The following is a 14,054-nucleotide window of genomic DNA, read 5'->3' on the forward strand; positions in this document are numbered from 1 at the left end:
ATAACAGTTTAACTAAATTACTGTATTTATGTTATTTTCATGTAAATTCAGTCACGTGACACATATATATATATGTGTGTGTGTGTGTGTGTATATATACACACTCGTCTAATGAAAACAAATATTATTTAATAATTATTTACAGTTAATGTTTTTTTTTTTTTTTGTTTTTAATGTTATTCCAATGTCATGTTTTTGTTTTTATTCATTCATTATTATATCTTTTTTATTTATAAACCAATTTAAATAATGAATTATCATGAGTATTATACTGTTAACTACTTTATATTTCTTTTATTATTATTATTCTCTTTTGTAATTTTATTTACAATTATTCCTTATATTATATATATATTTTTTTTTCTTATTTTCAATGAATATTCATTTTCTATTGATGTTACATTATTGGATATGAATTTGAAATAAAAAAAAAACAAAACATTATTACTAACGTAACTCTGTAAATCAATTTGTTACGTTTTTTTTTCACTCTTAAATTTTTCCATCCAATCTGATTTAAATACAAATTGATCTGTAACATTTTTTTTTTTTAATTTTTATTATTAATATGTCATAGACTATTTATTATATGTAGAAGTATTAATTTTTTTTCCGTATTACGTCATTTTTTTTTTCCAACCACTAAGGATTACATTTGCATAGTTTTGTTTTGCTTCTCTTTTCTAAAAAGGGTTTTCATTATTTTTACTCTGTTGTTACATTTCTTTCATCAATTTATTCAGGTTTATATTTTTCTTATTGGAATTTTTTTTCGATTCTCAAATCACTTTTCTAAATTTACCTTTTGTATTTATACAGATATAAATAAAAATGTTTGTTTAATGTATTTTTTTTTTAGATTTTTCCTATTTCTTTAAACCTGTTGGTCTTTGTGGCTCTATAAAAAATTACAATTTGTTTTATCAGTCATCTTTGGTTGTTCATTCAGCATAAAAGTCCATAAATTTGTAATATTCTTTTCCGGATTAAGTCCTTTATTTTATTTCTTTTTTTATTATTTATAAATTTCTTTTACACTTTTCAATTTGTAAAATCCATCTTCATATTTCGGTCCAAAACAATTTTCTTAAAATTCTTTTTTTTTACTTTTGCTATTTCTTGTTCTCAAAAAAAAAAAACTGGAGACATTCAGCTCATACAGTGCTTCTGGTAGGACAACAGTTTTATACTGCCTCAATCTGGGGTCAAAGATTTCTTATTGTAACTGTTCTTCGTGAAATGACAGGTAGATTTAATAAGAAAGCTACCTACAGTAATGGGTACCGTGATTCGACTTCCAGAAAATTTCGACAAATCTTCGCGGTTCACATCCCGCAGATCCCAAAACCACCGTTGTTATACAGAGTCATTTACGGGAACCGGATGTTTTTGAAGTGGGTTGTACTCGGGCGTTCGTGGTGGGAGGGGCACCTGGCTGGTGTCTGACGTTTCCTTTGTTCATAGCATTTACATTTTAGTGGTTGAGATGGAGCCGTGGACGCTAGACCAACGCCTGTACGCGTATGACAGTTATGTGCGAAATGACGAATCCGTTACCGCTGTTCAGCGAGATTTCCGCCGTCAGTTTAATATCCATCGTAATGCAAGCGTCCCTTCTCGTAACACAATATTGCGACGGGTAAACAACCTTCAAAGAAGCGGTTCAATATTGAAGAAAAAACCACCGGGTCCCCGACGAACTGCTAGCACTCCGGAGAACATCGAACGAGTAAGGGAAGCCGTTGTCAGAAGCCCACGCCGCTCTATTCAGAGGCATTCAGCAGCGCTTCAAATGAGCACAAGTACGGTAAGACCTGCATTTCCATCCTTACAAGATAGCCGTCGTGCAGCAGTTAAACGAGCAAGATTTCACGCAGCGATTACAATTTTGTCGACAAATGCTTACCGTTTTTAAAGAAAATTAAAATTTGTTATCGTTAATGAGTGACGAAGCCCATTTTCATCTGAACGGCATCGTCAACAAACAGATTTGCCGGTATCGGGCAGAAAGAAACCCGCAACGGCTTCACGAGAGACCACTTCATAGCCCAAAGGTGACTGTCTGGTGTGCAATAGGAAAGGTCGGTGTTATTGGACCGTATTTTTTTGAAGAAAATGACGCTGCCGTAACTCTAACAGCTGATCGTTACATTGCGATGTTGAATACGTTTTTCATCCCTGAGTTACGAAACCGGGGAATCGATTTTCAAAATCCCAGCAGGATGGAGCTACAGCGCACACAGCGAGGGCAACGATGGCTGTTCTCCGTAACTTTTTTCCGGGACGGATCGTTTCCAGATTCGGCGACATTCCTTGGCCCCCTCGGTTCCCCGACTTGAGTAGTTGTGATTTTTTTCTGTGGGGGTTTCTGAAATCGCGTGTGTACGGCAATAAACCGCGTACATTGGAGGACCTAAAGATCGCAATTCGTCATCACGTCACCCAGATTGATGTAGACATGCTGCAAAGAATTGAGGCCAATTACCGTGAAACGCTACAACAATGTATTGCCCAAAATGGACATCACTTGCCGGACATAATTTTTCGTTCATGAGTAAGTAACAAATGCTTTGATTTAACAAGTGTTTCAGTACCAATAAAACTTATAGTAAATATTCAATTTTTTATGATTATTTTAAAAACATCCGGTTCTCGTGAATGACCCTGTATATATGTTTCACTTTCTTGTGGAAAATTATAAGTGTTTTATAAGGACAAAAGAATTGAGAAATTTAGAATGAAACTTGAAAAAACTGCTAGTTAAACTTATCTTTTATTAAGAGTATAAGGCAATGAATTTTTATCACGTGCGCGGGTTTTTGAGTGGTTTAAGCGTTTAAAAAAAGGCTTACAAGACATTGAAGATGATGTTCGCCCGGGTCGTCCTTCCACGTCAAAAACTGATAAAAATGTCGAAAAAATTGGTAATCTGATCCGATCTGACCGTCGGTTAACTATTCATATGTATTATAAAAATGCTTTTTTGGCTGTAAAAGAAGAGTTACGCAAGGTTGTTGCATGTCCCCAATTGTTTAAATATTTTAAAAAGTAAAAAATCCTCTACAAACGGATATAATGAACGGATCAACATTTATTTAAGTAAATTGAATTACATTTGTAAATGACGTTTTTAAAATATGAACTACAGGATACTCAATATTAGAATTTGTAGATAATAAAACAGAATAAAATAAATTTTTTTTTTGTCTTCAGTCATATGACTGGTTTGATGCAGCTCTCCAAGATTCCCTATCTAGTGCGAGTCGTTTCATTTCGGTATACCCCCTACGTCTTACATCCCTAACAATTTGTTTTACATATTCCAAACGTGGCCTGCCTACACAATTTTTTCCTTTTACCTGTCCTTCCAATATTAAAGCGACTATTCCAGGATGCCTTAGTATGTGGCCTATAAGTCTGTCTCTTCTTTAAAAACTATATTTTTCCAAATACTTCTTTCTTCATCTATTTGCTGCAATACCTCTTCATTTGTCACTTTATCCATCCATCTGATTTTTAACATTCTCCTCTAGCACCGCTATTCAAAAGCTTCAAATCTTTTCTTCTCAGATACTTCGATCGTCCAAGTTTCACTTCCACATAAAGCGACACTCCAAACATATACTTTCAAAAAATCTTTTCCTGACATTTAAATTAATTTTTGATGTAAAAAAATTATATTTCTGACTGAAGGCTCGTTTCGCTTGTGCTATTCGGCATTTTATATCGCTCCTACTTCGTCCATCTTTAGTAATTCTACTTCCCAAATAACAAAATTCTTCTACCTCCATAATCTTTTCTCCTCCTATTTTCACATTCAGTGGTCCATCTTCGTTATTTCTAATACATTTCATTACTTTCGTTTTGTTCTTGTTTATTTTCACGCGGTAGTTCTTGTGTAGGACTTCATCTATGCCGTTCATTGTTACTTCTAAATCCTTTTTACTCTCGTCTAGAATTACTATATCATCAGCAAATCGTAGCATCTTTATCTTTTCACCTTGTACTGTTACTCCGAATCTAAATTGTTCTTTAACATCATTAACTGCTAGTTCCATGTAAAGATTAAAAAGTAACGGAGATAGGGAACATCCTTGTCGGACTCCCTTTCTTATTACGGCTTCTTTCTTATGTTCTTCAATTGTAACTGTTGCTGTTTGGTTCCTGTATGTGTAGCAATTGTTCTTCTATCTCTGTATTTGAAACCTAATTTTTTTTAAATGCTGAACATTTTATTCCAGTCTACGTTATCGAATGCCTTTTCTAGGTCTATAAATGCCAAGTATGTTGGTTTGTTTTTCTTTAATCTTCGTTCTACTATTAATCTGAGGTCTAAAATTGCTTCCCTTGCCCCTATATTTTTCCTGAAACCAAATTGGTCTTCTCCTAACACTTCTTCCACTCTCCTCTCAATTCTTCTGTATAGAATTGAATTGAAAATAAATATAAGGAAAGTAAATATAATGAAGATCTGAATAAGTAAAACAATACAGATATATAAAAAAACTATTAAAAAAATTTACAAAAAAATTAAAAACTGAAATAAACAATAAAGGAAGTAATTAATTAAAAGAAAGGATCAATATGTGATACAATTTGAATTGTCTTGATGTATTCTTGGTCTATGTGAATATGAAACATAAAAAATGGACAAAATCGAAGATGAGCAATCTAAATGAAGTAATCCATAATTAGAAGCAGCTGTAATTAAATGTTCTAAAATACTACAAAGTAAAACATACAAAGTAAAAAAAAAACATCAATCAAAACTGCTTTTTCTGAAAGTAATAATGTTTACTATAAATATAGCCCTTCAATTAAGATTGTACATGTTACTTATAGGGTGAATATTATATAGATTTTGATGGAATCAATCTGCTGACATGGTACATATATTAAACTCAGTGAAAGTAATAAACAATACAGTTAAATTCTCATTTTCCTGAGCAGGTTTGGCATGAAATGCTTGTTATTCTTGATGAATATTACTTTTTTATTTATTCATCATTTCTCCTCTCCTCATTTTTTACACAATCTCATAACTACATTATATATTCATATAAAAAAAGAATCTTATATCAACTTAATTTTTTTTTTCTTTTTCTGTTTAGCCTCCAAAACCACAGTCAGATTACTTCAGAGGATGATATGTAAATGACATGTAATCTTGTACAGTCTCAGGTCGACCATTTCTGAGATGTTTGGTTAATTGAAACCCAACCACCAAAGAATACTGGTACCCATGATCTAGTATTCAAATTCGTATAAAAATAACTGCCTTTACTAGGATTTGAACACTGGAACTCTTGACTTTGAAATCAGCTGATTTGTGAAGACGCATTCACTACTATACCAACCTGGTAGGTTAAATGTTAATTGTATTTAAAAATTAGTAAGGTTATTATAATTTCTAATATATCTAGTTTTTTAAAGGTGAAAAGAAATCAGGTATTCCTGAGAAAAAACCTGTATGGTAGTTACAATCATATATATTAACTGCATTAATTGAATAAAAAAATTTTTTTAAATATAATATAGACACTCAGTTGCCTGTAACTAAAATTATACGGAATAATACTCAAACTTATTATTTACAATAAGAATTAATATTCAACCAATGCCAATAACCTTCAATGGAATTACATAAATTAATAGAAAATCAAATGCGGATTAAAATATATTTTTTTTTTGTCTTCAGTCATTTGACTGGTTTGATGCAGCTCTCCAAGATTCCCTATCTAGAGCTAGTTGTTTCATTTCACCACACCCTCTACATCCTACATCCCTAACAATTTGTTTTACATATTCCAAACGTGGCCTGCCTATACAATTTTTCCCTTCTACCTGTCCTTCCAATATTAAAACGACTATTCCAGGATGCCTTAGTATGTGGCCAATAAGTCTATCTCTTCTTTTAACTATATTTTTCCAAATGCTTCTTTCTTCATCTATTTGCCGCAATACCTCTTCATTTGTCACTTTATCCACCCATCTGATTTTTAACATTCTCCTATAGCACCGCATTTCAAAAGCTTCTAATCTTTTCTTCTCAGATACTCCGATTGTCCAAGTTTCACTTCGATATAAAGCGACACTCCAGACATACACTTTAAAAAATCTTTTCCTGACATTTAAATTAATTTTTGAATTAAAATATGATAATCCTCAATTTTTAATTGTAATTATGAAATGAATTATTAAGGTGAGAAGGCAAACCGGTTTCATTAAGTAAAACGTTTTTATATGAATGAGATAACATTAGTAATAACACATATACTTTCTATTAATAAACGTAACGCTACACCAGCTTTTGTAGAGATATTTTTTAAAATATTATTTCATTTTTAACTGGAAACAATGTTTACCAGTCTCTCCCCACCACAACCAATCAAAAAATAATTTATTAATTATATAGCAAATAATTTTTATTTATTACATTATTGAATGTAAGACATTTTATTAGTGTGTTACTTTTTCCTTTCTTCTTCCTGTTTAGCCTCCGGTAAACTACCGTTTAGATAATACTTCAGAGGATGAATGAGTATGATATTTATGAGTGTAAATGAAGTGCAGTCTTGTACATTCTCAGTTACTTACATTAGTGTGTTACTTGAAAATATTCTATTAAATATAATGTAAACTTTTCTTTTTTCTCCTTATTTTGGGATGGGTGATGGATCTCAAACCACTGTCATTTTTTTTCTGCTCTTTCTCTTTCATAATCCTTTCTAACTCTACATCTCTCCTTATAATACCCTCATTTATTTTAATTATATAGTCACCTCTTCTCTGAACTTCCTCTTGGATCTCTTCTCATTTTCTTACCGGTTTAACATTATTATTATTTCTTTGCTCATTTTCTTAACACATCTGAGTTTTGCTTTCCCTAACTCTCTGAATTTATGAAACGCTTATTTTTATACTTTTCATACAACAAGTCCTTATATATCTATGTTAACTATTATTACTAATTCAATTAAATAAAAAGAATCAAACGAGTTTATATAGCATTTAAATCGATTTTATGTGATAAACAAAAATATGTATTTATTATACATAAAATAATTTGTTGGTTCATTGTATTTAATAATGATTAAGAAATAAACCAACATAAACATACAGTAAAATGACTGTACCGCTCATTTATAAGATTGTATAGTGTGTCTCCTTTTCTGGTTAAATATTTAGCTTTACTGGTTTATATAAATCAAATAAAATAATTTTTATAACATAGAAACAGGAATAAAAAAAACTATAAAATAATAAATCATTTAATATAAGAATAATTTATTAATTACAAATAATATTATCATCAATAGAAAAAAAACACAAACTATTATAAATTAATTAATAAAAAAACAAAACAATTAAGTAGATACATTATTCTCTATGTATACATGTACTAATCCTACAAATTATGATAAATGTTATGATAAAACATAAATAAGTTAATTAAATTCAATTTAAATCTGGTACATTATTTTTTTCCATTTCAATTAGTACTATTATTAAAAAAAAAAAAAAAACAAATCAAATTAAATTTTTTTTAATACAATCTGGCTAAAAGCATATATAATTTCAAATAAACCAGGAGGTAGAGAACACATAGCAAAAATCCACCAATACAGACTACAGTCCCATTCGTCGAATAATGCATACGATAATAATATTGAAGCAGTCGAATGGCATCCAATAGCTGTTTATAATATAACGTCAAGGCATTATCATAATTATCAGCATGTATAAAAATAAATATTTTATTTATATAAATACATAAAAATAATAAATTATAAAGATTACATCTAAAACAGTAAGAGATATCCTACTCTACTGATAAAAAAAAACCATCTCATAAAAGGGTCAACAAAAAAAAAAAAAATGATTAAATGAGTTTAATAAAATTTTTTAATAAGATAGAAATCATATAATACATAAAAATAACATATACAAGGTCTGTAAAAATAAAGTGGTTCAAAAAAACTTTTTTATCACCTTTGAAACAGTTCCGCCTTTGGAAGCCACGCAACGCTTCATATCAGTGTTGGAACTCGGAAACCAGAATATCCTTCAGATGGTCAGTTACATTTTTTTTTTTTTTTTTTTTATGTCTTTTAGTGTTGCAAAATGGTATACGTGAGTTGTTTTTTTAAAGTCGGAAACATGAAAACATTGCAGGGACTCAAATCAGATGAATAAGGTGGTTGAGAAACTACAGGAGGGTTTTTCTTTGCCAAAAACTCATTAATTGAGAGTGCAATGTGACAAGGTGCACTGTCATGATGCAGCATCCAGCTGTCTTTGATGGTTGGTCTCACGCGGGCAACTCTTTTCTGCAGTCTTTCAAGAATTTCTCGGTAAACATATTGATTTACAGTCTGTCCTGTAGGCAAAAACTCCTTATGGAGATTGCTATTACTATCAGTTTTGATTTGCTCATGTTTGCTTTTTTGGGACATGGTGTGTTTAAAATGTGCCACTCCTACTCTGGTGTTTTGTTTCTGGGTCATACATTCATCACCAGTAATAACTTTTTTTTGTCTTCAGTCATTTGACTGGTTTGATGCAGCTCTCCAAGATTCCCTATCTAGTGCTAGTCGTTTCATTTCGGTAAACCCCCTACATCCTACATCCCTAACAATTTGTTTTACATATTCCAAACGTGGCCTGCCTACACAATTTTTTCCTTCTACCTGTCCTTCCAATATTAAAGCGACTCAGTAATAACATTTTTTAGAAAATCAGGATCCATTTCAATTCGCCCTAGAAGATCGTGGCACACTTCCACTCAGTTGTTTTTCTGTCCAACAGTGAGGTTTTTTGGGGCCGATTCTGCACAAATTATTTTTATATCCAATTTGTTAGTCAAAATATGATGGACTGTAGTAGGGATCAAATTCAATCTTTCTGACAATTAATCGCCAGTCGCACTGTATCAAGTCTCTGATTCGTTCAACATAGTCTTCACTTTTTGACGTTAACGGTTTTCCAGAGCGTGGATCGTCTGCAACTGATTCCCAGCCATCTGAAAATGCTTTAAACCACCTAAAAACTTGGGCTCGTGACAAAGAATCATCTCCATACACTCTTTTCAACTCTGAAAACGTTTCAGTAGCATTCTCACAGAGTTTAACACAAAACTTGATTGCACAACATTGCTCACTCATAATTAGTATCATTCATTTTTGTAATGCACAACAAAAACTCGTTTCACAAAAAGTTTGTTTAGGTCTCACGTGGCAACAATAGACTAAAAATATTAAAACCTAATATAAATCAGCTGTTTATATAACCATATGTTTACTAGTAACGTTACAGTAAAAAAAAACTAGTCTCATTACTTTATTTACAGACCTAGTGTATAAAGCATTAGTAAAGAAGATATTAAAAAAAAATTAGAAGACTTTAATAGAAATTATCTCGGTACAATATTATGCAATATATATGTAAAATAAATATCAACTCCTTTTCCTTTTCCTGATCCTTTCTATGAGGCCTTACTAGATTTTCTATACTCCAAATGACATCATCTAATTACGAATAACATGACAAATTTGTATATAAAATGCAAACAAAACAAACTAGTACAGAAGAATGACTAGTACACTAAACATAACAGTTGGAGAGGGGGCAAACTTTCAGCTCACGTACTTCATGCAGCTCCTTCTTTAACGAAGTTACCACTTATAGTGGCATTAATTGTAAGTTATTAGTTACCGGTGGCAATTGTTACAAGAAACCAGTGACCAATGATTATTTTGGAAGAATAATTTTCACACATTTTAAATATGAATTGATAGTAATTTTTAATATTTTAAAAACATTTTAGCAGATTTCATCACATTGATTAACAAGCACTCTCTCTTTTTTCTGTTTAGCCTCTAAAACCATCATAAGGCATTACTTCAGAGGATGAATGGGGATGATCATGAATGCGAACAGAGTATAGTCTACACAACATCAGTATAATTAAGAAATATTGATAAAAATAACTTTTAACTCTTTGTCTATTACATACATATGCACACTTAGAATATAGTAAAACTGCAATTATTAAGAGATGTAATCAGTGAATATAAATTCAACAATACATACATTAGCTTATTGTTAAAAAATTGTACCAAAACATTTTGTTTTCATAAAATTTAGAAATTATATTGAAAATATTAAAAAAAATTTTTTTATTACATAATTGCATTTTATTTAAAATTACATATCCTAATATTATTTTCATACAATTATAAGTAAAACTGTTATACTTTTAATATGTAGTTACTGTACTAACAATCTTAAATACTAGTCTGTTCAAGACTTTATTTCATCAATTAATAATATGTGTAGAAGGATACAAAATACCGAAGCAGATGGCATAAACATAGAAAGTCCAGACATAAAACCAATCAGTTCAATGCCTATAAATCCAATTGCTAATGACAACCCAATTATCATTCTGCAATTAAAGAATTAAAAAAAAAAAAACTACAATAAATATATATACTTTAATACTATAATACACTAATCTATAATTTACTATTAGACAACCTATTTAACTGCACATAACAATCACAATCTTAGCCAATGATAGAATGTGATGATATTGAGTATCATATGTACAGCCAATATATGTTATATCTGATAATAATATTATACCGGGTGATAAAAAAATAACTTCACTACTTTAAACAGATATACAAATTTATTGAGATAACTTAAATTTGGTTGAAATCTCATTTCATAGAGAAAAATACATCAAGTTTATCACATAACATTCACTTTGGTTTGATATGGGTTCTATTTGTAATGTGACACAACCCAACTGAAGATGATTTCATTTCAGATTGTAGCCGGCAAATCGAGCGTTACCTTTGCAGTTGTGACGTTAATTCTAAGTCTTAGCTCAACAAGATCAGCCAGCAGGCAAAGGTGGTACATAAACTGGATCTTCAATGAAACCCCAACAAGAAAAAATCTAGCAAGATCAAATCTGGGGAGCAAGGTGGTCATGCAATTGCACCTTCACGATCAATCCACTTGGACTTCTATGCAATAGTGAGGTGACGACCTATCTTCTGATAGTAATGGTATCTTTCTTGGTTACAAAAATTTTGAATCGTGTCCAAATAAATGATAACGTTTATAATTGCCTCCAAGAAGGAGCCGTACAGTTTTGTTTGCTTAGGGCACAAAAAACATTTATCTTAAGGCTATCATGAATTGGCTACAAAGTTTCATGAGGGTTTTTTCTACTTCATATTCGGCAGTTACAGGCGTTTAACTTGTCACTGATGTGAAACGTTGACTCATCACTAAAAATTACATATCTAAAAATGTATTATTGTCTGCAATTCTATCCATCATTTCCACACAAAACTGCAGCCAAGAAAATTTGTTGTTATCTGTAATGTGTAGAATCATGGTTACTTTGGATGGCTTCAATGCAATCATTTACATAATATGCGCCAAACAGTCGTTTGTGAAATGCGTCTCGTATGACACATCAAGTTGATTTTTTCAGACTACGTGCAAAGCTTTCTCTGAGTAGTTCCACATCAACTTCAAGGATGCATGGCCAGGGCGGCCATAATCACCAGGGCGGTGATTATACACGTTTAACAGAACAACCTGCCTCAATGAAGGTTTGGTGCCAAGAGTAAATTGTATACCTACTAAGAGGCTCTCTACTAAAATCTCTACAAAAATTAAGTTGAACTGCAATTGCTAACTACAAATCATAAAACTAAGACACACAGTGGACATGTTTTGCACCAGTAAATGTCCAGTAATTTTTAGCAACATTGATGACAGTGCTTGTGGCCGAATCCGGTACTAATGAACTATGCAAGTTAAAACTTGTGTTTTGCTATGAAATGAGACCTCAATTGAATCTGAGTTATGTAAATAAATTTTTATATGCTTTTAAAGTTGAGAACTCCTTTTTGAATCACTCAATGCAGTACTTCCCAAAAGTATATACACCTATATAAAACAATATATGTTGGATTGTATTCAATGTACTTCCAATGTTTTCCATAAAGGTAGGTAACTCTGTGTTGAATACAGTTTACTTCTGCAACCTAATCAGGATGGAAACCTTGAGACAAGACGATGTGTGGTTCTTTGTTGTCTGTTTGTTTTTTGACTGTTCATCATTTTTGAACGATTGACACTGTCTCTCCATGTGTGCACAGAATGGTGTTAACTTTAGAACAGCAAATATTTCTTATTGAATACATCTTCTGTGAGCATGGTGAGAATACACAGACACTGAAAGCCAGTTTTTTGTCAGATTTCCAGGTACACCTGTTCCTAATCGATATAGTGTAAGTACGCTAATTGAGAAATTTAGGGAAATAAAATCTGTAAAAAATTTTGATCAAAGCAATAGACCATCAATACTCAATGAAGAAAAGCTCAACAGAAAAAAATCAGTGTAGCAACAGTACACAAAGCAGTTTGTGCATACTCATGTAAAGTGAAAGTGAATTCAATATTGAGAATGTTTTCAACAGTTTCTAGTGGATAATTCTAACAATATTTTGGACTATGTTTTCTATACCAATGAGGCATGGTTCCATTTATTGAGGTATATGTAGGTACAGAGTTCATGTTTATGGTCTGCTAACAATCTACAGTACGTACATGAAATTCCTTTACAAGACCAGAAAATTGGAGTATAGTTGCAATACTTAGAAGAATAGTTGGTCTAATATTCTTTGCAAAAACTATAAATTCAGCTTGTTATCGGGAAGTCATTCACGGGTTCATGGGAGAGCTAACTGAGAATGATATTAATAATCCTATGATTCTAACAAGATGGTGCGACCACACATGTAGTTGGCCAATCCATGAAGTTACTGCAAGGAGTTTTTAGATAGAATCTTTTCTAAAGGGCTTATGGCCACTTCATTATCCAGATCTAATCTTTATTTTTTATCCGAATCTATTTTTACTTCTGGGATTATGCAAAAAGTTTATCTAGGAAATCCCCCAAAGCATCCAGCAACTTTAAACAGCTACTTCTGATTTCAACGAGAATATTCTACAAGAATAACTAGTGAGAATCTTCAAGAACAAGAAGAAACAAGTGCAGTAACGTCTGGATTTTCATGGGGAACATCTCCAACAACTAGTATAAGGTAAGTTGATTTTACATACTGCTGAACAACTGTATGATAGATGTATAGTTAATGTTCGTATGCACATAATATATAAGAAAAAAAAATTATATTTTATCAAGTTCTTTTTTCATTGTAAAACACAAAGGATAATTCAAAACAGTAGATAAAAACTTAAAATTATATGACCAGAGACCTGAATGAGTTAATCATTAATTCTCATCCAATGGTACAGATGGAGGTAATTTATTCAATATAACTTTACAATTTTCTTTATAATAAAGATTAGTATCCATTACAGATCAACAGTATATCTCTTTATTTAAAAAATAAGGGAATACTGATAAATCATACAAGTATTAAAACCAGAAACAGTTAAGTAAACAAGTTAGCAACATACAATTGAACTAATGTAACTCTTTTTTATTATTATAATTTCTAATATTGACAGATTGGTGTCAAATTTTTTATGAGATGTTACTTAACTCTTAATTCAGCTGCTACTACCAATTAACAGTTACATAACTTATATAAAAACAAACACTTGACCACATTAAAAAGTATTTTATCACCATGCACTTATAATACAATAACAATACGTCGAGGACAATAAATTGAATACCTTGTATATACATTACACTTTTTAATTATTAATATTATTTTGTTTAATTCTACACTTCATAATAAAATAAATAACACTGTTAATATTCTTTAAAACAATTTTTTTGTATTATATATATACTCATCTATGTATATACATTTATATATAAAACATATCTGAATCCAATCTTTTCTTTATGTTCTTTCTTTATTCTATTGTATTTTTTTTTTCATATTATTTTAATTTTCTTCTTTTTTCAGATAAAAAAATACCTGTAAAGTTTCTTAGAATGGTTCTTTTTCCATGTAGAAGATATCTATCTATCTTATAACTTTTTTTTT

The 14,054-nt window shown here is 30.9% G+C and overlaps 1 protein-coding gene across 6 annotated transcripts in view; it reads right to left on the reverse strand.

The window, feature by feature from the left end:
• Positions 1-7,377: 7,377 nt before the first annotated feature.
• LOC142334157 (transmembrane protein 107-like) overlaps positions 7,378-14,054 on the reverse strand; it is a 373,793-nt gene continuing 367,116 nt past the window's right edge. For all 6 annotated transcript variants that reach the window (XM_075381945.1, XM_075381946.1, XM_075381947.1 and 3 more), the window contains 2 exons: positions 10,347-10,447; positions 7,378-7,696 (listed from right to left, as the gene is read on the reverse strand). In XM_075381945.1, the coding sequence (XP_075238060.1) occupies positions 7,536-7,696; positions 10,347-10,447 (262 nt within the window). In that variant the 3' untranslated portion in view covers positions 7,378-7,535. The remainder of the gene's footprint in view (positions 7,697-10,346; positions 10,448-14,054) is intronic.

The sequence above is a fragment of the Lycorma delicatula genome, chromosome 13 (genome assembly GCF_047948215.1).
Source record: "Lycorma delicatula isolate Av1 chromosome 13, ASM4794821v1, whole genome shotgun sequence".
Lineage (NCBI taxonomy): Eukaryota > Metazoa > Arthropoda > Insecta > Hemiptera > Fulgoridae > Lycorma > Lycorma delicatula.